This window comes from Suricata suricatta, chromosome 10 (assembly GCF_006229205.1).
Source record: "Suricata suricatta isolate VVHF042 chromosome 10, meerkat_22Aug2017_6uvM2_HiC, whole genome shotgun sequence".
Taxonomy (NCBI): domain Eukaryota; kingdom Metazoa; phylum Chordata; class Mammalia; order Carnivora; family Herpestidae; genus Suricata; species Suricata suricatta.
This window is the reverse complement of record NC_043709.1, coordinates 3,909,384-3,934,155: the sequence shown is the minus strand read 5'-3', so window position 1 is coordinate 3,934,155 and position 24,772 is coordinate 3,909,384. Positions and strand designations below refer to the sequence as shown.

Sequence of the window (24,772 nt, the reverse complement as noted above, 5' to 3'; positions counted from 1 at the left end):
CGGGAGTCCGGGCCGAGAACCCCCGCGCGAACTCCGACGGACCTCGGTCCCCGAGACGCTTCCCAGCCTTCCCCTGGGGACCCGAGCCCCCTCGATACGTCCTGAGGGGGATCAACTCGCGCCCCTCTGGACCCCTGGTCCCCGAGACCTTGTCGCAGCCCCTGGGCCACCTCCGGCCCCTGCCACTTTGAGGACCCCGGAACCCCGAGGCCTTTCAGGGTTTCCCCTAGACTTCTAGACACCCCGAGGAACCTCAGTTCCAGAAACCGCTCCCCCATTGCCTGAGGACCCCCCTGAGCCCGCCCCAGGTCACCGTCCCGGGGCGCAGGGCCCCTGAGGAGCCCCCTGGGCCTCGCAGGCCCCCGGGGCCCTCTCTCCACCCCTGGGGCCGCTCCCCTGCCTCCCTCTACCACCTGCTCCGAGTGTCCACTCCCCTCTCGGCTGGTCTCCGGGCCGGGTTTCTCAAGCCAGGGGTCCGCGGACCCCGAGGGGCATCCGTGAGTCTCCGTCTGGGGTTTGTGAATTCGCGACGGTAACACCGAGAAGCGGGGGGGACAGATAACCGGTCACCTGAGGAGGCTTTGTAACGGAGCAGGGGGGTGTGACCTCACTCCCCACCGACGGTTTGTGTTTGCTGTGGCATTGAGGCCGGGGCGGGCCGCCTTTAACTTTTAATGCTCTTTGGTGAGACTCCGAGGGCTCCGCAGAAGAGTCTAGAGAACACAGCTGGGAGGGAAGGAGGCTTTGAGGTTGTCTCCTTGGCTTAGTTTTTTCATCGGTTGAACGAGTCTTTTTTTTTTTTTTTTTTTTGAAAGCCTGCTAATAAGGAGGAATGGACACCGGAGCCAGAGACGACAGGGTCCTGGCTCCCAGGGCCCGGCGCTGGGGGACTCGCTGGGGGAGCGGGGTAGGGCCTGGGGGTGGGGAGGCTGAGCAGAGGCGGTTTCTATGGTGCAGTGGCATCGAGCCCAGCGGGGTGGGGTTCTCAGGAAGTGGTGCTTCTGGAAGGGGAGTGGGCTTCCAGAAGGGGGAGGCTGATGGGTAACAGGTGAGAGGATTCCTGAAGGTCGGTGTGCGGACAGGTTGGCGGAGCCATCGGCCCAGGGGTCAGCGTGTGAAAAGGCAGAGGCGTTGCCAGATTTGGGGAGTGAGAAGTGTGGCCGGAGCAGAGATCCGCCCTGCGAGGGCTGGACGTGCGTTGCCCCCCTCCGTGCCAGGCTTCTTGGGTGGCATTAGAGGGCCTTGGACGTGGGGAGAGTGCCAGGGCTCTGGCCCTCTCCTGAATTGCTGCCTCTGCGGTCATTGGTCACCCCAGTCGGGGATGCCGCGCAGGGCTGAAGGAAGGTAGGACTTGGTGAGTGGCGAGGAGGGGGGATTCCAGGGAGACCGGAATGGGGGGAACCGGAAGTTTGGCAGAGCAGGGGGGTCCGAGGCTCGGAGTGGCAGAGACGGGGGCGGTCAGGATGAAAGCCCGGAGTCGAGGCCCAGCGAGGGGTTTAAGGACGGGAGTGAACTGGGGTTTGTGTTTACGGACTGCGCTGGCATTGGAGGGGCCGGGACTGGGTGTCGTCAGGTCACGGGAACACGTGAGAGACAGAGGGGCCTGGGCCGGGGGTGATCGTGGGGACCGAGGCTGGCTTCCTCATATCCAGAGCCCTGGGACTGCCGCTCCTCAGCTGTTTCTTGTTGAGCCTGCGGTTTTCTGCCTGGGAATTGACTCTGGAACTTACTAGTCCCTCTAGGAGAGGCTTTGTCCTTTTCTAAGTTTAATTTAATTTTTTATATTCTTTATTTTGGAAAAGACAGAGTGCGAGTACAGGAGGGGCAGAGGGAGAGAGAATCCCAAGCAGGCCCCGGGCTGTCTGCACAGAGCCCCACGGGGGGGCTCGATCCCACGAATCCGTGAGATCATGGCCCCTGAAATCAAGAGTGGGATGCTCCTCCACCCGGGCGCCCCGAGGTTTTGTCCTTTTCCCCAAAGTATGGGTGGTCACTGGGGCGTCATGAGGACGACTCTCTGTGTCACAGTGAGCCCAGCACCCGCGCGGGAGCTACGCGCTCAGCACAGGGGGCGCCGCCGTGGGGCTGATTCTCAGGGAGCAGCACAGAGGGCTTGCAGGTTGGACGGAGGAGCCCTGAGAGTCTTGAAGGAGAGGGAAGTCCCCAGGTGTCAGAGCTGTCACTCCGGAGGCCACCGGGGGGCCTGGAAGCAGGGCCACCCTCAGCGGCCCAGACGGGCGGCCAGGACTCAGGCGGTGGCAGGGGGCTTGGGATCTCTTGCGGTGGTGACGGCCACCTGCGGCTGCCAGCACTTAACCTAAGGCTAGTGTGACTTAGCCGAGTATGTAGATGAGTTTAACCTTAACTGATGACATCCAGTCACGCGAAATGTGCTGTTCTAGGCTATGTCCTATTTTTAAATTAATTTAAAAAATTTTTTTCTAATTTTTAAAAAATTTTTTAATGTTTTTTATTTATTTTTGAGAGAGAGAGACAGTGCAGGCAGTGGAGGGTCAGAGAGAGAGGGAGATTCAGAATCTGAAGCAGCTCCAGGCTCTAAGCTAGCTGTCAGCACAGAGCCCGATGTGGGGCTCGAACCCACAAACTGTGAGATCATGCCCTGAGCCTAAGCCGGACGCTTAACCGACTGAGCCACCCAGGCGCCCCTTCTGTTTATTTTTGAGAGAGAGAGACAGCTTGAGCAGGGGAGGGCCAGAGAGAGAGGGAGACGCAGAATCGGAAGCAGGCTCCAGGCTCCGAGCTGTCAGCACAGAGCCCGACGCGGGGCTCGAACCCATGAGCTGTGAGATCACAGCCTGAGCCGAAGCCAGCCAGGCCCCCTAGGTGTTACTGTTTTTGATGTTCCCAGCCACTGTGAGGCCTGAGATCGTACTCCTCTTACAGACGGACTAAGTGCCTCCAGCACCGGGTTGCTGAACTTGGAAGGCGGGGCTCTTCGTACCAGACCCTGCTTCCTCCCTGCACGGAGCCTGGAGCATCCCTGGCCCCCAGAGGGAGAGGGAAGGCCTGGGAGGCGGTAGTGAGTCCCTGTCCCCCCTCCCTGTGCGTCCCTGCCCAGGTCAGCCTGGATGGCCGGGCGGTGCGCCTGCGTAGACCAAACCAAACTGTTGCGAACGGCTTGTTTTGCCTGCCGTTTCCTACCGCCTCTTAAATCTTCGCCACGGCAGCTCTTCTCATGGCATTTCTGGAAAGTGCATCAGTACCAGGTGAACCTGTAGGTCGGCTGATACTGCGCTTGCTATTTGTGGAGGTTTGGTGGTCGGAGGAGGCGCCTCAGATGCAGTGAGTGCTGTAGGTGAGGGTTTGGGGTCACGGTGGGGCAAGCTGTGCCCAGGGTACTGCCAGGTTACGGGCCGCGAGCCAGGAGCGAGCGTAGAGCGGGCCCCTGGCCCAGTCACTCCCTCTGAGTCTCCGTTTCCGCTTCCCTAGGGTCAGGGCGTCTGGCTTCCCATACCTTTTGGATCCCTCTGTAATGTTACAGCTCATCAGAGGTTGGTGTGCTAGAACATCTCTTCCTCTTGTCGGGCTGGATCCATGCTGGCGGTTCGGCCTGCCCGTGGCCGGGGTGCTGGTGTGTCCTAGCCCTTACCAGCTTCTCTGTAAGCAGCACATCTGTTTGAGTGAATTTGACGTGTCTCATCTGATGGGCAAACTGTAGAACAGCGAACGCTTTATTAGTTGGCGGGGCTCCTGGCAAAATGGCAGGAGTATTTGCTGTTCTAGACTGACTGGCGTTGGGAGAAACCGTCTTGGGGACTGGCCTCCTAGGAGGGCTTAATGTCAGCCATGGCCGGGTGAGACGTGAGAGCTGCTTCACCGGGTTGTTGGGAGGCGTGAGTGAGATAATGCGTGTAAGGTGCTTTGTATTTTCTGCATCTCCTAAGCGTGCAAAAGCCGTCAATAGTGAACGTCGTATTTGGGCTACACTGTGACTTCCACGTTGTTTCTTGGTGGTGGGTTTTGTTGTTTTCTTGGTTTGGGAATTTATGCCCAATTTATGGCCAAGCAATCCCAGAGGCTTGGTTCATTTATCACTGCTAAAAATAAGCATTTTCTTTTCCTCTTGTAATTTATTTTGACTGAATTTTAGAAAATGATTGGTTAAGTGTCATGTGTTCAAATTAAGGTTTTGTGTGTTCTGTAAATTGAAGAAAAAACAGTTTGTCCTAAAGATCCCTTATTAGCGATGAGGCTGGCATCAAGTTTAAGCAGCACTGTGGGCAAATCAGGATGTGGTGGCACTCGCCCCCTTGGTATTTATTTGTTATTGAGAAAAAGAGCATGAGCGGGGGAGGGGCAGAGAGCGAGGGAGACACAGAATCCGAAGCAGCTCCAGGCTCTAAGCTAGCTGTCAGCACAGAGCCCAACACAGGGCTCGAACCCACAAACTGTGAGATCATGACCTGAGCTGAAGTCAGAAGCTTAACCAACTGAGCCCCCAGGCGCCCTTGTGGTGGCGAACCTTTTACAGGTGATTGAGAACCTACTAAGTCTTTGACTCACCCGGAGTTTTCACAACAATCCAGTCCCTGGTGTCGGGATTCCCAGTTGACAGATTTAGAAACTGAGGTCCAGAGAGGTCTCCCGGTCGGGACGTGGTGGCATTTTCCTGACTCCAGACCCTGTGTTGGCTCTGTGCTGCCTCTGGTGGGGGTTGGGGTTTTGGGGCCGGGGCCCCTCTTTCTGCGGTTTTGGAAGCTTGACTGTTACTTGTTTGCACCTTGTTTCCGGATCAGACTCCCCAGCGGGTACATTTCTCACTCCCAGATGATTCGTTTGCAGCTAGAAGTGTGGCTGTGAGGCTGTGAGAAGTACTCGAAAAGGTGCTCTTGGTGCCCAGTGATGTCTGCTTCTGCCCCCCCCCCCCCCGAGTCCGCATGGGAAGCCAGGCCGCTGTGCAGAAGGTGGTTTGTGGGCGTCATAGGGGAGGAGGAGGAGGGGACAGCGTCTGGCTAGGACGCTCAGTGCAGACGGACTGGGCGGTGTGGGCGTCAGGGCTCCCAGACCTCCAGACCTGCCAGGCTCTGGGCGCAGCCAGGGTGCCGCAGGTGGTTAGGGCTCCTTGTGGGACACACCAGTCCTTGGGAGCCCACACTGGATTTCACTCGACACTTACACACTGGGCCCTTGGACCACACCCATGTGAACTGTGTGGGTTCGTTTACGGGCAGCTTGTTTCCAGTAAGTATGTTGGAACATTTTTTTGAGATTTACAACTACTTGAAAAAATACAGACAAGCCACATAGCCTAGAAATGTCGAAAAACTTCAGAAAAAGGGTATGTCACGAATGCTTAAAATATTTGTAGGTACTAGTTTAGTTGATCAATTAACTACCATAAAGTGTACACAGATCCATTAAAAAGTTAAAATTCATCAACCCTGGCAGACTGTATGTGACTTCGTTCTCCGTGAGAGGAAGGGGAACGGATGTGGACGTGCACTGCTAGAACCACGGGATAGTCCCTCTGGTCATACTGTCCTGTCCTTTGTAAGTGCCTCGGGTCACTGTGGTGGTGAGTTCAAGTCCTGCCAGCATCTGCTTAGAATGCCGTGGGCACGGATCCCCCGGGAACAGCTCCCCTCCCCGTAAATTCTGTTTGTGTCTCGATAAAAAGTGCTCTTTCGTGGCTCTTGCTACTTGTAGTGAAGTTTTGGGGGAGTTGAAAGTTATACGCAGATTTTCAATGGTGCGGGGGGGTGCTGGTACCTCTGTCCGTCACCCCTGCTTTGTTCCATCCAGCTCTGCCTGCAGGTCTCCCGTGAGCAGCACACTGGCACATCTCTCAGTGCGGGTCACTGCTGTAACAGTAGCAGCTGGTAGTGTTGATAGAATGTTCTGCTGGGGCCTGCCCTCCTGCCAGGCCTTTACGGGACTCCGGTCATTTGTAGTCACAGGATGCGTCACTCTTGTGCACTCCGTCTGGGAGCACCTCACTCCATCTCTGGTCGACTGTAGGCGAGTTAAAAGCCCGCATTTGGAAACTTTGACAGGTATTTGCAGTGTCCCCTCCCCTGCTGTGGAAGAGGAATGTATTTTGAGTATATGTCGATGGTACACGCCGGGTGCCCCCAGCTTGGGAGCCCTCACCTCCTCGCTCACAACCCCCGTCGTCCCTTTATAGGAAGAAAGGAGGAGGTTTGTCTAAGGAGATTTGTTTGAGGATTCATGGTTTGTGCTGTAGTTTCTTTAAAATTTTTTTTTAAATATTTATTAATTTTTGAGAGACAGCATGTGAGCAGAAGGACAGAGAGAGAGGGAGACACAGAATCCGAAGCAGCTCCAGGTTCTGAGCTGTCAGCACAGGGCCAGAGACGGAGCTTGAACCCACGAACTGTGAGATCATGACCTGAGCTGAAATCGGATGCTTAACCGACTGAGCCCCCCAGGCGCCCCTGTGACCTAGTTTGTAATAGAAAGTAATTAACAGGTTCCATTGAAGGTTTTTGTTGTGCTAACTTAATACAGACCATCCTTGACAAACATTTTCTCCTTCCCCCTCAAAACTACAGATATTCTTGGATTCAGTCCTTTTTTCTTCTCTCGACACTTTTGTCTCCTTCCTTTCCCATCTCTGTGCTCCTCGTGGTGGTGGAAAACGGTGGGCCTGATGACCGTTTCAGACTAAGGTCAGTTCTGAAGGTCAGTGAGCGCCAGGCTTTGGCTGGCCTCACGGGGGTCACTCCCGAAGTTGTCGTGATCTGGCTGGGCTGGCCCTGAATCGTCCCCCGTAGCCTCCTCTGTGCTGGGTGGGTGGACGGCTCCAGGTCGCCGGACGGCACGCCTCGGCTCTGCGCTGGTGGCCGCCCGCCCCCGCAGGAGGCTAGACTGCCCTTGACAAGGCCCGGCTTCCACGAGTGTCAGCGCACTCCTCACCGGTTTGCTTGCCCACACATATCCCATTGGTCAAAGAAGTCACACGATGACGGGGTCCAGTTAGTGAGGGGACCAAACAAGGGCATGGTTGTCAGGAGGCACCATGGTAGGGAAAGGGGAAGGTCATTAACAGTCTGGCCCGGGGGGGTTAGGGAGTCGGGAGGGGCCCTTGTTTCACGGTCTGTGGGCATGGTTCATTCTCTTTTGCGTTGGACTCCGTTTGATGAACACATACTTCGTGCTGGATGCTGGGGGTTCAAAGAATAAGACCGTCTGTGGCTGCCCTAAAGCTAGTCCATAAAATACTCAGGGTCTCAGAGTTTCAGCAGGAAACATTCTCCTCAGACTTGTGTTCATGGCTTTAGGGAAAAAGGAGGGGCTCCTGCAGATCTGTGTTGGGGCCTCTGCGCGTTCAGGAAATGCTGATCGGGCCTTGAAGGAAAAAAAACCGGGTTGCTCCGGGCCTGCCAACTGTGGTGACGACATGGTCACCAAGGAAACCAAAAGATGCAGCCTCTAAAAGGTCTCTGAAGGCTTTTGTTACTGCTGTCTGCAGTCCGATTGGCTCAGCAGAACAGACGGGCTGAGACTTGCCGGGCTGAGACTTGCCGTCCTGCGTCCTGCCGAAACTTCTAGGATCTGGCGCCAATCGCTTCGGGAATCTCCTTGGCCCTTGGGGGAAGGAGGTGGAGCGCATTGGGGGTACTTTCTGGGTTACAGTGAGATTTGGCTCTGAGGATGAAGATTCTGCTGAAGGGACAGGAAATGAGGTAGTGGCCGTAGCCTGCCGTATTTGAACGGACCTCTGATGTCTAAATAAGGGCAGCTCTGCAGTCCATCCCGGTCCTGGGCTGCGCTTTCATACAGTCGAGGTCCTTTGATCCTTAAAGGAGCACAGCAGCGTCCCCGGCGAGAGGCACATCCGTCCGCTGAGGTTGGAGCCCGTGATTCTGTCGGACGTGGTCCGGGGTGCCGGCTCCTGACCTTCCCCGAGCTCGGGCAGGGGGCCGGTTTGAGTGTTTTGATCCAGCCGCAAGGTGCGCAGAGGAGGGCGGGCTCCGGTGTGTCGGAAGCGCTCAGGACTTGCCGCCCGAGTTCTTCCGGAGAACTTTGAAGTCCCCTCATTTAGGAGTGGCGTCTAGCACGGCAGGGCTCCGACTGTTCGCGCTTCGTCTGCAGGCGTGTCGGTGCAGCATTTAGCATCCAGGTGCGTAGCTGACGTCCTAAGCAGTTGAACAGAAATCGGAGGAGCGACAGGTCGGAGGTTTTTATTTTTGTTTTTGAGGCATTTCTGAAGCCTTCGGGGGGGCCAGGGACTGTTTAAGAACTAACCTAAAATGTTGCACAGAGAAGGCTGAGATCAAAGTCCCCCTTCCCAAGAGTAACTGTTTCAAAGCGATGGGCATTATTTTGGAGGGAAGGGTGGGAGGCAGCCTGAGCAGTCAACTGTAGAAGCATCTCACCTTAACTTTTCCAAGACGATTGAGTAGGAACGAGCCTCAAGGTCTGTCCAGAAGCAGGAGGTTCAAGAGCCGCCTCCCTGGCAGGTTGGAGCCTGTGCTGTTTGATGCACGGTCTGACTGTCCACAGCACGTTCACAGGATGGGGTCTTGACCCTTCAAATCTTGGTTGGCACAAATTCACATTTTAGAGTCGTTAAAACTGACAGACAGTGAATGGTTAGTCATGACAATCTTGGGGCTGGGGTCCAGGGTGACGTCACATGGTGGGAAGCGCCAGTATTTGTTACCTTCCTTAGAAAATGTCTAGTAGGTTAAAAAAAAGAAAGAAAGAAAGATTTGACCTGATGGCTCTGATCATGATGGTGTGGGAAGGACGGACTGAAGGGCGGGCGCCGCCCTAACTTTGCCCGCCCTTCCCTGTGGATAGAGGGCGGGCATCCGTGCACGAGTCCTCTTGCCTGTGGGCTGTGATTTCGTAACATTCAAGGGACGGGCTCAGACACCATGGGAGGTCGGGGGAGGGTCTGAACCCCCTCCTGGGGGTGGGGCAGGGTGGGACAGAGGGGTGCACCCTCGCCTGCGCAGGGGTGTATCTCCTTTGTCAGGGCCCACTCTTAGGATCCCAGTTAGCTCCTAGATCTAATGTTTCTAGGCCGAGTAAGCCTTGTTTACTTACCCTGGGAAATTACTTTTGGTGACCTGATTCTAACTGAGATTAATAAAAGACTACACCTGTAACACGGCGGTTTCTGGTCAGTGCGGGTTAGCGTAGGGCAAAGCAGGCTCCTCCGGATTTGCTGGCCGCTGTTCTGAAAGGTGGTCTGTCGGTGTGTGCTCAGATACCATGCAGCATTTATATTCTTTAGCTCAGCAATCCTTTTTATTTTATTTTTATGTCTGTATTTTACTTTGAGAGACAGCAGACAGCAAGCAGGGGAGGGGCAGAGAGAGAGGGAGAGACAGAATCCGAAGACAGGCTCCAGGCTCTGAGCTGCCAGCACAGAGCTGGACGCAGGGCCCGACGCGGGGCTCGAACCCACAAACCGTGAGATCATGACCTGAGCCGAAGTCAGATGTTTCACCAGCTGAGCCCCCCAGGCGTCCCTTAGCTCAGCAACTCTACTTCTCAGGAATCTCTCCTTCAGAAATAATTTCAAAGTAGGTAAAAATTCTTTGTGCACTTTGTGTCCCAAGTGTCCAGGTGATGTCCCGACTTGGGGACGGAGATAAATGATGGCACAATAAGGGGGAGTTCTATGCATGTCGCTTCTACTCTGCTGGCTCTGAATCTTTGATAAGGAAAGGAAAATGCTTTCTTACAATGTGTGGAAAAAAGTAGGGCATGACCTTTGGGTTCAAATGATGGGAAAAATGTAAAACGTCTAGAGGGAAATGTACATGTGTTGCTAACAGTTTTTGCCCCTTGGTAGCAGGGTTGTGGGCTTTATAAACATGATTTTTCTGTATGTTTCCTTTGTGTACAGAAATACTAGTTCTGGAATTGGGGGAAAGTGATTCTGTAAACTTCGGAGACTTGGAGATAGAGACCTAGCTGGTTTAAGATGCTTGTTTCATGGAAGCCAAGAATTGACCTTTTGCTTGAACTTCGGCCTGGCCACTGGAGGTTCTCCGTGCCCCGGGGGGCACTCTTCCGCCCCCGGAAACCGTGGCCTGCCCTCCCCCCTACTTTGCTCTGGTGGGCCCCTTGCCATGCGTCCCCCTGTGACAAGTCATTTGCGCGCATGCCCGCGGGCAGAGCGCCTGGCACTGAGCCCACAGTGCCGTCTGGGCCGGGCGCCCGTTCCTTCCCCTCCCTCTGCCCAGAATAGGGCTGTGGAGAGTGTGAATCTGAACCTGCACCTGGCCCGCTTGGTGGCAGACAGGGGAACGGTGGCCTGGGACGCATCTGGATCTGTGTTATGTATGGGGCAGTTATCAGGTCATCTGGTTCCACAGAGACCCAGGACCTTTGATTTTAATCCCAGCTCTAACTCTTCCAGGGTCTAAGGAGAGAGCTGTTATCAGGGAGTCAGAAGGCGCGGCTGACTATGCTTTCTCTTTAGGATTTACAGATGGATCCAGTGGAAAAGACGACAAATAGGAGTGAACACAAATCCAGGTAAGTAAAGTCAGCTGCGCTCCAGGCAGGTGCAGAGCACGCGTCCCTGGTCTCCGGAGCCGGTACTTCGCACGCGGGCCGAGAAAGGAGGACTTGGTGTCAGGAGGGACGCTCGGGGGTGTGGCCGCCCTTCTTTAACACAGCTGTTCCGGAAGGCAGTTTTCTCTGCCCGAGGAAGGGACTGTAACCTGGTCTCCAGACCAAGCAACCGGCCGGCCCAGGGTAGGGTCTTAGGCTGGAGTGCCATGCCTCCGGGAGGGCGTTCGGCTCCGCGGCCGACGGGCTGCAGGTGTTAAGTGGTGCTGGGTAAGGTGTCGGTCTGGGGTGGCGCTCGATGGAGAAGTGGCCGAAAGCTGGCTTGGGCCGGGGACTTTCTTACCTGTCGCTGCCAGCAGGATCATTTTGTCAGTGCGCCCAGCAGCGTTGAAGGAATTAAAACTGCTGGCCTTTTTAAAAATTTTTTTTGATTTTTTTATGTGTATTTATTATTGAGACAGAAACAGTACATGAGCAGGGTGGGCAGAGGGAGAGGGAGACAGAATTGGAAGCAGCTCCAGGGTCTGAGCTGTCAGCACAGAGCCCGACGCGGGGCTCAAGCCCACAGAACAGTGAGATTATGACTTGAGCCAAAGTCAGACACTCAACTGACTGAGCCCCCCAGGTGCCCCTAAAACTGCTGGCCTTTAGTTCACATACATGCATCTCTTAAACGCGTGCTCCCCTGGACGGGCACCCGGGATGAGCGAGGCACGGCTGTCCCCAGCTCCTTTATGGGCTGAGGACAGAGCACGTGAGATGGACCCACAGAGGAGCCGGGCGGGCAGGCCCCCCTCCGGTGGCCGAGTCTGCCCCGAGCCTGCAGGTGTTCCTGGATGTCATTCGCCCTCTGCCGCCGTGCTGCCGGCTGACTTCCGCTCTCTCCTGCCCTTGTGTTTAAGTAGAAAGTTTTTAAAAAGCCTCATTCGGAAGCAGCCCCAGGAGCTGCTGCTGGTCATCGGGACGGGCGTCAGCGCTGCGGTGGCCCCGGGGATCCGCGCCCTGTGCTCCTGGCGGAGCTGCATCGAGGCCGTCATCGAGGCCGCCGAGCAGCTCGAGGTGCTGCACCCGGGGGACGTCGCGGAGTTCCGCAGGAAGGTGGTGAAGGACCGGGACCTGCTGGTCGTCGCCCACGATCTGATCCGGAAGATGTCGCCTGTAAGTCTGTCTCCGAGGCCGCTTCAGGTGCCCCTGCTGTGGCTGTGGCTCAGCGGATCCGCTGGGAAAACTCGCACGAGCCCGCGCTGTGCCCTGGTGTTGGCAGAGCCACATCCCTTAGGACTTGATCCATCACTTTCGACAGCAGTGATGCCGGGCACACCGTGGGGCTCCTGAAAGCCCGTGCTTAGTGGAGCCCAGAACACACGTGACGTGGGGCCGCACTGGGGCCGACCTGACGATTTTATACCGATTTAGCGGAGGGTATTGTTGAGGTGCGTCTTTGGGTGGAGCAGGCCAGCCGCACAGTTCTAGAGGACACGTGATTCCTGAAGACGGTTTGAGATGGGGGAGCGGGGGCGTCCTTGCCGCGGGGGGGGGGTGACCTAGCAGAGCTGGCGAGCCGTGCCCTCGCGTCAGGGGCGCTGGTGCGGGAGGGGCTCCGCCTCAGGCAGCCGCCCGGGACACGCCAGGAAGCTGCACGGTGTGGGAGAGGCCAGGGGCAGGTTCTTCTGGTTCCTTCTGTGTTTGTCAAAGCGCAGCCGTCGTCTGAGAGTCGGGGTGCACAGAAAGCCTGGGAGGGTGTCAGCAGGGTCATCGGGGAGACTCGGAGAGTCTGGGCCACTGCGACCCCGCTTGGACCCGAAGCGCTCACTGCAGCTCCGGGAAGTGTTTGGCGGGCGGTGTCCCGTTGACACGGGGCCAGGCCCGCTGCTGCCTGTTGACCCGGTAAACGGGCGCCGGTGCCCCGCCCTGCCAGTCACTGCGTGTGCGCCACAGCTGCTGTGACGCTTCAGCGCGGGGTCCGGTAGTCGTGACAGAACGGAGCCCACAGAGCCTTTGCTGAGGAGGGGCGGGGAGGAGTGCGTGGGCGGGGGAGCCTCACGGGCGGGCCGCGCTGGGGTGCGTGACGGGGTTCATTTGGAGGGAGGCCAGCGGGGCAGACACTCGGGGCCCCCGGGGGCGGAACCTTCATCTAAACCTCATAAAACAAGAGTTAAAGTGAGGCCAGTGGGAAGGGTTGTGTGTCCCCAGCCGCGGCAGCAGGCTGAGAACAGGTAAGGGGGATGCGGGGAGGGGTCTTTGTCCGAAATCCCGGGAAGTCCCAGCCAGGCAGGCGGGGCAGCAAGGCTGAAAGCTCAGTCAGAAGTCGATGCGGTGCTGATCCTGGAAGGTGGGCTGCCTCCTGGGAGAAGGTGGGGGGGCGGGTCTTGGGCGGCTCCTGATGGCCTTGGGGTCGCCCTGGGTGGGGCAGGCAGACGTGAGGCCCAGCCAGAGGTTCTGAAAGGGCCCTGCTCCTGGTGGTGATGAGGCAGAGGATGTGACAGGCCACATGGCGGAGATGGGACACTGGCAGTGGAGGGGAGGGACCGCAGGGAGGTGCCTTGAGGGTCAGCTGAGCAGATGAAGGAACCGGTGGGAACTGGGAAGGAACTACAGCCAGAGAGACCTGACCTGACGGGAGCTGGATCCTCCCCTGTCCTCCCCCACCCTCCCCCTCCTCCCAGGTCTTCCCCTGTCCTCCCCTCCTCTCCTGTCCTCCATAGCCAGGGCTTGTGAGGGCCTCGGGGCCGGTTTTCAGTGGCGGCAGGAGGGGGACGCTCACAGAGGAAGATGTGGTAGTTCACTGGTGACAGAGCCCTGGGAACAGGGGAAGGGATTTTGAGGTTGGGTCGGGATATGACAGTGTCAAAAAAGGGAGTCAAGCCCTGTCACCGGGGGTTTTCAAAAGCTTGTGTGTACTTGCATCGTCTCCTCCATCCCCTTGAGGCCACGCTTTGCCCCGCGTTGCTGCGGGGAAGCAGCTCAGGTCAAGGTCCAAGGTGATCTTTGGTGCTCCCTCCTGAGGCCAGATCTCATTCCCGTCCCATCGAGTCACTCAGCAGCAGGTGCCTCACTGTTCTCCGCCTAATTTAAGATGCTGTGGCACCAAGAAGACGGGCACTTCTGTGCCCCTGCAGGGGAGTCTGAAGTCTCTCCTGTGGTCTGCGGGGCCTCGCATGATCCGGTCCCGGGTCACCTCTCCTGCTCACTCTTGGACCCACCCGTGCTGTTGCTACTGCAGTGCCTTTGCATCTGCTCTCCCCTCTGCTCCAAAGTCCCTGATCAGAGGCCCCTCCTGGTGCCTTTGGCCCCCGCAGCACCGCCCCCACCTTTTCTGCTGTTCTTCCCTATAAGGTTTGCCACTGTCGATGAATCACTTACATGTTGTCCCCTGTCTCCCCCCCTAGACTTTTAGGGAGCTGGACCAGGTCGGGGTTTCCTTCTTTCTTAAACTAGCGGCCAGAACACTGGCACATAGGTAGGTGCTCAGTGGCCATTGAGAGAGGACGTTTCTGTAACTCTTGCCCCCCTTTTCCGTAGCGCACAGGCGACACCAAGCCCAGCTTCTTCCAGGACTGCCTGATGGAGGTCTTCGACAGCCTGGAGCAGCACATCCAGAACCCGCTGGTGCTGCAGTCCATCCTCAGCCTGATGGACCGGGGCACCTTGGTCCTGACCACCAACTACGACAACTTGCTGGAGATCTTCGGGCAGCAGCAGGGCAAGCCCATGGAGTCCCTGGACCTGAAGGACAAGACGAAGGTGCGGGGCGGGGGCGGGGGTCTGCCCGCTCTGGAGGCGGCCGAGCCCCCCTCGGCGGCAGCACATCTGCAGTCACGAGCCCCGGAGGGTGGGGCCCCGTCTCAGCTGCTCGTTTCCTCTGTGCCGCCGTCCGCCTGCCTGTGTTCGCGGCCCACGCGCCTCTCGGGAAGGAGGGCCGGCGGTTCGGGACCCCGTCCCCTGGTCCGCAGGTCGGATGATGCCGTGTGTAACACTGGTGTCTTGATTTTTTTTTCCTGAATACTGTACTTTGAGCGTTTTGTCGTCACGAAGCTCTGTTTAAAAGCGTGCCCGTCAGTGGGAGCGTAACTGTCGGGCTGACCAGCACCGGCACCCTTTCCACGGTTCCAAACCGCTGCAGGGAAGGGGCTCACGCTCCAAGGCCTTCTGTTTACTTCTTGACTTCTGGCCCAGTCCCAGAAGAGCCACAGGGTCAGCGGTAGGAGTGTTTTAGACGGTGTGAGTGACCAGGCGGCTTTCCAGAAAGGGAGCCGGTCCTGGCGCCCACCAGCTGCGTCAGGGAGCCCGCGTGTCCCACGTCCTGTCACACAGGTTACCAAAAACAAAACGTGTTTCTCCCGCCAAGACGGACATCGGGGGACAGTTTGCGTTTTTGTTTCTGTTATTGCTGAGGTTGTTCACGTTCCATCTTGTCGGCTGTATTTGTTTTGAGACGTGTTGGCGTCTGTTGTGTGTTTGCTCAAATATTGTCGCGTCCTCCTGACCCTGCTGCTCGGCTCCCTGGCCCTCCACACAGGAAACGGAAGCATGGAGAGCGTCTCTCTGGCGGCTCTTCCCTCCACCCCCCTCTCCGAGCGTGGCGGCGGGGCTGACGCGTTCCCTGGGGGCCGGCACCCGAGGGCCGTGCTGGCGCGGCCCTCCTGGTGGGGTCGCACCCTCCCCTGAGCCGCTGGTGACACCTGACGGAGCTCCTGCTCTCTGCGCCCCAGCCACACGGTCCTATCTGTGCGCTCGCTGCCTGATGTGACTCGTGTCTCTGGAAGTGGCCTGCACAGGGCGTGTGGCAGAGCGCTGGCTGCCTGGCCTTCCGCGTGCCGCCCGCAGCGCTGCTGGCCCGGGCGTGTCTGGTGGGGCCTGGCCTGCCCGCCGAGGGACAGTGGCCCGGCGTGAAGACAGAGCGGAGTGTGTGGTCCCGGTGTGTGTTTTCTGGGCATACAAACAGCTTATCCACTGCAGTAATCCGGATAGGACGTGTCACCTGGAAGTGACAGTCCCCTCCACCCCCTCGTCTCCCGTGGCACAGGTGTTTCCCGCAGAGCCGGCTGTAAAGCGGTCCTGTTGGGTCTGACTGGATTCAGCCCGGTTTCTCTTGGGCCCTGCAGGTCTGATTGTAAACATGTCGCTCGTCCTTTCTGTGGCGCGGTGGGCCGGCCGCAGATCTGGTGCTCGTGCTTCCCTCTTCTGTCTGCTCGAAGTAACAGCCACTCCCCGTGTCGCCTTGTGTCCCCAGGTCCTGCAGTGGGCCAGAGGGCACATCAAGTACGGGGTCCTCCACATTCACGGCTTATATACCGACCCCTGCGGGATGGTCCTGGATCCGTCCGGATATAAAGATGTCACTCAAGATCCAGAAGTCATGGTACGGCTCGCCCTCCTTAGCCCCTGCTGGGTCCCTCGGAACTTGGCCCCCGGCTGCTTGGTGGCAGTCCGAGTAGTTTCCTGGCCTTCAGGCACCCCTGCCCCTCCGTGCACACCGCTGGCCCTGTCCTGGGCTCTGTCTCCCGGGGCCAGTGCATCGGGGACGCAGGGGACTGTCCTCGGCGGGCCTGCGGGGCCCTGCGTGGTCCCTGCTGATTTGCTCTGGCCTCTCCTCCCGGCCTCAGGTGGTTTCTTGTGCCTCCTTCCAGGCCTCTCCTCTCTCTGCTTGGTGGGCTCTCTAGCGTCCAACACCTCCTTTCACACTTTGTTCCCTGCGAGGGTGTTTTGGCATTCTGGACAAAACGAAGTGTGGAAAAGTGTTGTCAGCGTTTGGGTAACTCTTTTAAGTGGAGCACTTAGAAACCACAGCATCTTCTCACTGAGTCACCGGTCAGCTCGGGGTCGGGCGCTGTGGTCTGCGTGCTGTCCCGGCCTGCGGGCTGCGTGGCGGGTGGCCGGGGTGATGCCCCTCGCTGTGCCAATGATGCTCTTGGGGCCAGGAGGACCCCTGGTGACACCGGACCTCCTTCCAGGATGTTGAGTGTCTGAAATGGTGACGTCCTGCCACCTCCTGAGTGACTGCCTGTAGTCCTTGCCCCCCCTCCTGCCTGCTCCCTGGGGTCCCTGTCCTGGGTCTCCCCTTCACTCCTCAGCTCCTCTGCTCCCACTCCTAGCACCCCCGTTCTGACTCCAGCACCCCAGTTCTGACCCCAGCACCCCCTCTCTGACCCCAGCACCCCCGTTATGACCCCAGCACCCCTAGTTCTGACCCCAGCACCCCAGTTATGACCCCAGCACCCCTAGTTCTGACCCTAGCACCCCAGTTCTGACCCCAGCACCCCTAGTTCTGACCCCAGCACCCCAGTTATGACCCCAGCACCCCTGTTCTGACCCCAGCACCCCAGTTCTGACCCCAGCAACCCGTTACCATCCACGAGCCATGGAGACACGTTAATTCCAGATAATTCCAGATCATCGTATGTGCACGGTTCTGGGCAGAGACAAATGGAACATCCTTAGCTCGTGCTTGAAGGATTTAAAATTGTCCTTAATTCCAGAAGATCTGATCGGAAAGACTGCGCCGCAACACAGGCGGTGGGCTCTCCTTACGTCCAGGCACGTCTGCACTGGACGTTGATTGGGACCTGGATCCGTGACCTGGGCTCGGGGAGGACGGGGCTTCGTGGGAGCCGAGCAGGGACCACGAGTTCGGCTCAGGCCTTGGTGCCCACTGCCCGGACGAACGGCGTGTCTGGAGCGCGCCGCCTCTCCCGGCGTCCCGGGCGCGGTGGTGGCTGTCGGAGCGCCGCATCCCCGTCCCCCGCTCCCCCGCAGGGCGTCCTGCAGGACCTGTACCGCACCAAGTCCTTCCTGTTCCTGGGCTGCGGGGAGACGCTGCGCGACCAGATATTCCAGGCGCTCTTCCTCTACTCGGTGCCGAACAAGGGGGAGCTGGAGCACTACATGCTGGCGCTCAAGGACGACGAGGAGCACTTCTTCAAGCACCAGGCGGACATGCTGCTGCACGGGATCAAGGTCGTGTCCTACGGGGACTGCTTCGACTCGTTTCCCGGGTACGTGCAGGACCTCGCCTCCCAGATCTGCAGGCAGCGCAGTCCAGGTACGGCCCTCCTCGGGGCGAGACGGCTTCTCTCCGCTCTCCCTTCTCCAAGCCGTGACGTAGGTGGTGCGCGTAACACCGAGATGCATGGGTCCCATGGTGCACCGGGGTGCATGGGGTGCATGGGTCCCGTGGTGCCGTGGGTGAGCGGAGCCCGAGTGCCGGGTGCCCCATTCGTCCCTGTTTCAGATGACACGCGACGCCCCCGCACCTCCCCCAGCAGGAGAACAGGCTGCCCCACCGGCGGCCACACTTGGGGTGCCGCACCCCGCAAAGTGCAGAGACCCCGTCGATTCCTGCCCTGTCACTGCAGTCACAGCGGAGGCCCGTAGGGGCACAGAGTGACTTCACGAAGACTTTCCTGTCCTTTTGCAAATGCCGTCCCTTCCTCGTCCTGCCCAGTGCGGCGCGGCCTCGCGAGTCCTTCTCGGCCCAGCTCGTGGGGAGCGGCTGGCCTGGCTGGAGTGGGGGAGGGGTGGGGGGTGGGGGCAGGACCAGGGCGCCTGAGCAGTCTTCAGATTGGTCATCCTGGCGTGAGGGCGGTTAGCGGCTTTGAGTTTGGTGGCATAAAACACGGACGATGGTGGACATGGAATGGCCTTTACTGGCTGTCATTCAACTGCAACCAGAACCCATCCCCGTGCCCCCCACCCCCACCCTGCCCCAGGCAGGGGACTTGGGTCAGCCACATAATGGCTGGATGCGGCCGCTGTGACCTGGCAGACCAGACTGTGGGTCACCAGATGTGTGGATAGTCCTGACGGCTTCGCCTTGCCCACGAGTCCTAGCGAACGGTTCGCAAATGGACCACTGGACGTCGAGGGCAGCAGTCCGTTCCGTGGCCGGAGGAGCAGCAGGGCCGACGCTCGCGGGCCCCGCTCCCCCGTCAGTTCTCCCTTCTCCGCCGTCATGTTTGGTCACAGGACCTGCGGCCATGACCTAGATGATTTGATAGGTGTTGAGGCCACTCAGGCGACTCGCTTGCCCAGTGAGCACCCATTTTGAAGCTGGGACTGGATCCGGTGTGTCCCAGACAGGCCCACCCCGCCTCCCCCTGCCCCTCCCCAGGACTCACAGAACCCTGAGCGGGCCCGGGAGCCCCGGTGCCTTCCTGTCCCCTCCAGGCGCCCTGCTCAGACCCTGGCAGCGGGTGGACCTGACGGGCTGTCAGGGCTGAAAGCTCTTTCAGACCGTGTCCTTAGGGACATTTGTGCGTACACTTCTGCAGTGCCATTCTTGACTGGAGAGGGCAGGGTCCCGGTGAGGACAGTCACAGCCAGGACAGTCCTGGAGGTGACCGCGGGTACCGTGCCTTTCTCCCTGTGTGTCAGGCCGGCCTGGGTGTGCTGCATGCAGAGCCCCTGGGGCCTCGCAGTGACGCTGGGAGGAGGAGAGGAGGGGCGCTCCGAGCCCGTGGCCCCACAGCACGCCGGAGCTGGCGTTCAGGTCCCCGCCGCTGCCCGGAGGAGGAGGAGGAGGAGGAAGGGCGCGTGACGTTTTGGTTCTGCTGACTGTTTTCCTTTCCTCTCCAGATGCTGACCGCGTGGACAGCACCACACTGTTGGGTAAACAGATCTTGATTGTTATCAGTGCTTCTTTGTCCCGTTGTCTCGCTGCCGCTGCTGTAGCGTCACGGGAGTGTGGCTCGCAGTCAGCAGTAGAAACGCAGCCAGTAGCACAACGGCCCCCCCCAGGGCTGATGGCCAGCCCCGCCACCGCGCAGGGACTAAACCCGCGTCCCTGCAGCAGGGAGGCGCAGCTTACACGCGGGGTGTGTGCTGGCACCCGAAAATAACTTCCTGTCCTGCAAGCCAGAGTTGCAGGGCGATCAGAGCAGGGTCAGGCGCAGCCGCGCCGGCGCGTCCCCTGCAGAGGAGTCCCCACGGGGTTCCAGGCTTTCTGATGACATTTCCCTGCTTGCTGCGCACCTGAAAGGCGAAGGTTCTCGCCGCCAGGCTCGGCTCTGGCCGGTTACGGACCCTCAAGACTGGACCGGGCTGGGTGGCGGCCCGCGTCCTCCTGCAGGCGGCCTGGGCACCACGCTGTGTGGCCCCAGTGTCCCTGCCCGCCTGGCTTGGCGCCTCGCTTTCCGTTCCTGCCTCGACCTGCAAGGGGACCCCCTCGATAGGCCCTCCCCACGTCCCGTGACTCCCAGATCCACTCTTTTCTCTGGAAGAAAGCGTACGTGGGGCAAGGCCGGGGCTGTCTGGCCGGGGCTTCAGTGAGATCCGGCTTCTTAGTCCTCGAAGGTGGATTCTAGGATCGGCTTCTGAGTGGAAGTTTCCCCCCGCAGGGAACGCATGTCAGGACTGCGCGAAGAGGAAGCTGGAAGAGAACGGGACTGACGATGCGAAGCGGCCCCGACGGCCCGATGCCGGTACATGCGCGTCTCCGCGGCAGCGGCCGCCGGGCCCCACGGACGCCTGTCGGTGGTCGCTGTGTTCTGTCCGCTCATGAGGCCCCCTGCCGAGGGTGGGAGGGGTGGCCACACGAGGCGCCGTCGAGGACACGCGTGTCAAAAGTGGCACATGCCCAAGGACGCGCACAGGCGGTCAGGCCGGGGATTCTTGCACCCACTTCGAGACGTGGGGTCGTTGGGAGCCTGTCCCCACCCCTGGCCCCAGGGCTGACCGCCGTCCTGCCTTCTGGCCCTCTGTCCGCAGAGAAAACCGCTTCAGATCTCCTGTCTTTTGTTCTCTCTTACCAACGGAGAGTCACGGAACTGTTGGTTTAAGCGGACAGGCGTCCGAGGCTCCGGGAGAGGGGACCTGGTGCCCTTGCGTCTGCCTCCAGGTGTCGGTGGCCTGTCACTGGCTCCCGACCCGGCCCCTGCCCTCCGCCCCCCCTCGGCCACTGCCCTTCCCTGAGCCGCTTCTCTGCGGCTGCGCTGGTCACCAAGGTCCGGCTATGGGTGGTAGAGCCTAAGCTGGAAAATAAACGCAATTACTGGCCAGCCTGTCAGGCTGGGGGCTGTGTTCATGGGACCAGTGTCAGTGGCAGGGCGTTCTCAGTGTCAAGGGCAAATGTGTTTTTTTTTTGTTTGTTACATGTTGGTGTTGCTAGTGCTGCTTTTTATTTTTGGAGGAGTTTCTGGATTTTTCTTTGCCCTTGTCCGAAAAATAATGTTTTGTGGTATTTAAGTTTTTTTGAGAGAGAGAGCCAGAGCTGGGGAGGGACAGAGAGATGGGGTACAGAGGGAGAGAATCCCAGCAGCCTCCATAGTCAGCACACAGCCCGACGTGGGGCTCGAACTCACAAACTGTGAGATCATGACCTGAACTGAAATCGAGTTGGACACTTAAACCAACTGAGCCCCCCGGACGTCCCACGTTATTTTCCAGTGGATCGTCCTTTGTCACAGTGCCCCTCCCTCCCTGTGACATCTGGCCTCTGCCCCTGGCCATCTGGCCATGACCTCCTCAGGGGGCGCTCACAGCCCCGCATGTGGGGGGCCGACACCCCGAGGGCCAGAGTGTCTGCAGGTGTCTTCATCCCCCAGTCACAGTGGGGTGTGGGGTTGTGCCAGGAAGCCCAGTGTCTCAAGGCTCCGGGTTTCCTGTCGGAGACCGTCCGTTGCCAACCCTGTTCTCAGTGACTTGCAGGTGATCTGTGGCCTTCCTTTCTGGAAGCTTTCAGGACCTTCTTTTTCCTCCTGTTCCGAAATTTCATGAAGATTTGTTTAGGTGGAATGCTTTTTTATATACACTGCTCAATTGTTTTCCTGTTTCTCCCGTCCGGGGGTAAGCTCTGGTTTCCCGGATTCTTTCTTTCGTGTCCCCTCGTCCTCCAGCCCCCGCCACCCAGGCCTCCTGGACTGCGTGCCGAGGTCTCGTGTTTTCTCTGATGTCTTCCTGTTCATTTTGTCTTCAGCTCTTCAAAAGCCTTCTGGGAGATTCTCAGCATTATGTCCTAGTCTCTGGGTTCAGTGTTTGTTTTGAGACGGTTACTCTGGATTTCTGGGAGCTCTTTTGTTTTCTGGCGTATTCTCTCTCATAGCATCTCTCCTCCCCTCCCCCCAAGACTGTGATGTCTTTTCAGATCTTGAGATGCTACCAGAGGTTTCTCTAGTTGTCTGACTCATTCCTGACAGCACTGGGATTGAAGATTTCCAAACAGAGTTTGGTTTTCTTATTACTTTAAACAAGAAAACCGAAGCAGAAGGCTCCCCAAACACGTAATAATCCACTAAGAGCTTCCAGGCCTAGGAAGCGCGTCCCCTGGCAGCTCATCTGCCTGCTCGGCACTGAGGAGCTGCGCGCTGGGCACGCCGGGGCGGCTTCCTCCCGCGTCCCAAGCACGCCCTGCGGAAGCAGCCAGCTGTGGGCGCAGAGGCTGCGTGACCATGAACGCAGACAACGCTCACATAAAACGAAGCGGTTTGTAAGAGTGGCTGCATGCAGCGTGTCGTCCCCGGAGCAGGGCTGGTGACGCCAGGAGACAGAGCCTGAGGCCTCGCTCCTACCGGTGGGTGGGCGCCGAAGGGGGGGCGTCCGGGCGCTCCGGCAGGATTTTTAGAGCCTTCACGCACCTCCCTCTAGAGCGAGGAGGCCGTTTCAGGAGCGTTTCCTGTAAGTCTTCGGGCAAATATTTGGAATGTGAATTCGGCTCGTGGGGACCTTTGTAACCTGATGACAAGGAAAAGAACGAAATTAGCAACGACTTGTTTCCTCCAGGACGGGTGGTTTTCTCCCACTGGTCTCTCCTCCCTTTTCCTCCTGTTTGACTGGGGCTCCTCAGTCGCCTGTGATGCCTAAGAAGGCGGATCTTCTGATCTTCCGCCGATAGTGTTTCTGCTGCCACAGTCGTGAGTGCGCAGCTTCTCCGTCCGGGCTTCTGAGGGGCGGCAGGTGCACACCGGGTGGCGGGGCTCCCTGCCTGGTGGACTTCACGGGAGCAGGTGACGAGCCCCATGTGGCAGCACCCAGTGGCCGTGGATGCTCAGAGAAAGCCCTCCGGGTCGCGCTGTTCCGTGGGCAGGGGGCGCAGCCGCATGGGGCAGGCTCTCTGCTCGCAGAGAAGGGAAAGGGCGCCCTTATCCATGAGTTGAGATTCCCATCAGCCTTTGCAAACCTAGTGTGGTAATTTCCTTTGTTCCCTGATGGCATGTACAAGTCAGAAAGCCATTTCTAAAAAAGATTTTTAATGTTTATTTTTGAGACCGTGTGCGAGCGGGGGAGAGAGGGAGACACAGAATCCGAAGCAGGCTCCAGGCTCTGAGCTGTCAGCACAGGGCCCAATGTGGGGCTTGAACTCATGGACTGTGAGATCATGCCCTGAGCCAAAGTTGGACGCTCAATGGACTGAGCCGCCCAGGTGCCCCCTACGAAGCCATTTCTAGACAGACAGTGGCCTCCGTGTCCGTGGTGGAGTAGCTTTCAGTCTTCAGCACGGAAGAACCTGAGCACTTTCTGGCGCAGATCCTCCTCCGAGCTGAACCTTGACGTCTCCGTCTTCCTTTTTCTTTGTTGCCACAGATGATGCCGGAGGGTCTTGAAATCTCTAGAACCAATAAATTCCCGCAACTTGAAAACCAGCCTTCTGTAACCGCAGTGCTGTAACCCGAGCGATGGGGAACTCGGCGTGGATCTCTCTCCGAATCCATCCTCCACCCGGAAGAGCTGTGCGGGGGTGCGGCCTCAGAGGCCAGGGACCTGTTCCTCTGTGTGGTTTGCGTGTCCGGGAGGCAGAGCCTCCCAGGGGCCCAACGGACGGCCACCTCAGGGACCAGAGCGGCGGGAGGGAGACCGGACTCCTGGCTCCCGCCCAATGGGCCCCCTTTGTCAAGTCGGTTTTTCTGGTAAAGAGGGGAGGGTGAGGACTGTCCAAGCAACAGTGCTTGCCGGGGGACAAGACACTTCCATTTGTGATTTTTATGTTGGAAACGCGTTACTTTGGAAAAACTACAGGTGTGGGTGTGTTCATCGTCCCCTGGGACAGGACGACGGACGCTCGTCTGAGGCGCTGAGCCTGCCGCAGAGAAAGGTCGGGATTGAAAAGGAGAGAGCAGCTGGGGGGGGGGGTTGCTCTGGGGTTACCCGACGTTAGTAACTTCTGCTCCAGGGTGTGGCAGGTCCCACCAGCTGCAGAGCCCTGGAGCCAGGGGGCCTTTCACGAGCGCAGCTCAGCGCCCCGTGGGTCCGTGTCACGATGGGCACCTGAGGCGTGACCAGCAGAGCACAAGACCGAGCTTGCACCTTCTAGTTAGGATAGAAATCCCGCGTTTCCGGGCTCTCCGTTGTGTGGGGAAGGTCCAGCCCGTCTGTCTCCCCTCTCAGAGGTCTCCCCAGGGCCCGTCTGCCGGCACGAGGAGGGCAGGCCTTGTCCAGGGCGCTCGGGGTCACACTAGGTGGAAGGCGTCATGCTGGGGGCAGGGCTCACACCCAGCGGTGGCCGTGGCGGTGACCCCGGGACCCTGCTTGGTGTCCTCCCAGAGGCTGCCGTTCCTTGCCAGATTCCAGGACGCTCCCCATCGGTGGCGCTGCCCCCTCCCCAATACAGAGAGAGTTAAGAACAGAAACAAAGTTGGGTCGTGTTGTGAGCGAGAGAGAAGCCGCAGACCTGCTTAAGACATTTTTCCCCCTTTCTGAAGTGTGAAAAACCTTTTATGTTACTCTGGTCATAAATAAAATATTAACTAACTTCAACTACGTGTGCTCAGCCTTAGTTGGGGCAGCGCTCGGAATAGTGGATTTGACGAGAACTTTTATCTCAAGTTTTCCATTGAGAAATCAAGTGACTACTTCTGCTTTAATCTTGTAACAGGCACAGACTGTAAGTCGTTGGTTTCTAAAGACACACTCACAGAGTGCCGCCTGAGGGGAGCGGCTGCACGCGGCAGCCCGTTGCACACAGGACGGGCTCAGGTGACCGGCCTGGAAAGGACGTGGGGAAGCGGAGCCAGGGCGCCCGCGGCCGGAGGCGTCCTTGCCGGGAGGAGCAGGGCGCCTGCAGTCAGCCCGCGGTCTCCGGGCGCGCGGCGTGGTTGGGTGTTAGAAGCACTCTGAGAAACAGCGGCGCCCCGGCCCTGGGGTCGTGCCCCCAGCACAGGGGTCCCCCGGCCTGTGGTTTCCGGGACTGGGGCAGGTGGTGCTGTGACAGAGACCGTGCAGGCTCCCGACGCTGTGGGTCCAGGTGAGCGAGTGAGGACAGCCCAGGGCGCGATGGGAGTCACAGCCCGCGTGGCAGCAGGGACGCTTTAGCGGAAGTCGTGAGTTA

The 24,772-nt window shown here is 58.7% G+C and overlaps 1 protein-coding gene across 4 annotated transcripts; it reads left to right on the top strand.

Annotated features, from left to right (window-relative positions):
• The first annotated feature begins 8,004 nt into the window (after positions 1–8,004).
• Positions 8,005–24,201, top strand: FAM118A (family with sequence similarity 118 member A). Of its 4 annotated transcripts, none has more exons than XR_003914412.1 (9): positions 8,005–8,104; positions 10,424–10,479; positions 11,418–11,673; positions 14,038–14,259; positions 15,749–15,877; positions 17,272–17,557; positions 18,889–19,003; positions 19,090–19,122; positions 19,851–19,909. XR_003914412.1 is itself a non-coding variant. In XM_029954546.1 (9 exons), exons 2-9 carry the CDS (start codon positions 10,433–10,435, stop codon positions 23,049–23,051), a joined length of 1,074 nt encoding a protein of 357 aa, XP_029810406.1. In that variant the 5' UTR covers positions 8,012–8,104; positions 10,424–10,432; the 3' UTR covers positions 23,052–24,201. The 4 variants fall into 4 exon arrangements, 3 of the variants coding, with proteins under 3 accessions (XP_029810407.1, XP_029810406.1, XP_029810405.1); XM_029954546.1 differs by lacking the exon at positions 18,889–19,003 and adding an exon at positions 23,032–24,201 and having other exon boundaries at positions 8,012–8,104; positions 11,421–11,673; positions 19,851–19,934; XM_029954547.1 differs by lacking the exon at positions 18,889–19,003 and having other exon boundaries at positions 17,272–17,510; positions 19,851–19,918.
• Positions 24,202–24,772: the final 571 nt, after the last annotated feature.

Coding starts and splice junctions, on each gene's coding strand:
- FAM118A (XM_029954545.1), top strand. CDS start 10,433: ATGGATCCAGTGGAAAAGACGACAAATAGGAGTGAACACAAATCCAG. Junction 14,260..15,748: donor ACCTGAAGGACAAGACGAAG/GTGCGGGGCGGG, acceptor TTGTGTCCCCAG/GTCCTGCAGTGGGCCAGAGG. Junction 15,878..17,271: donor CTCAAGATCCAGAAGTCATG/GTACGGCTCGCC, acceptor GCTCCCCCGCAG/GGCGTCCTGCAGGACCTGTA.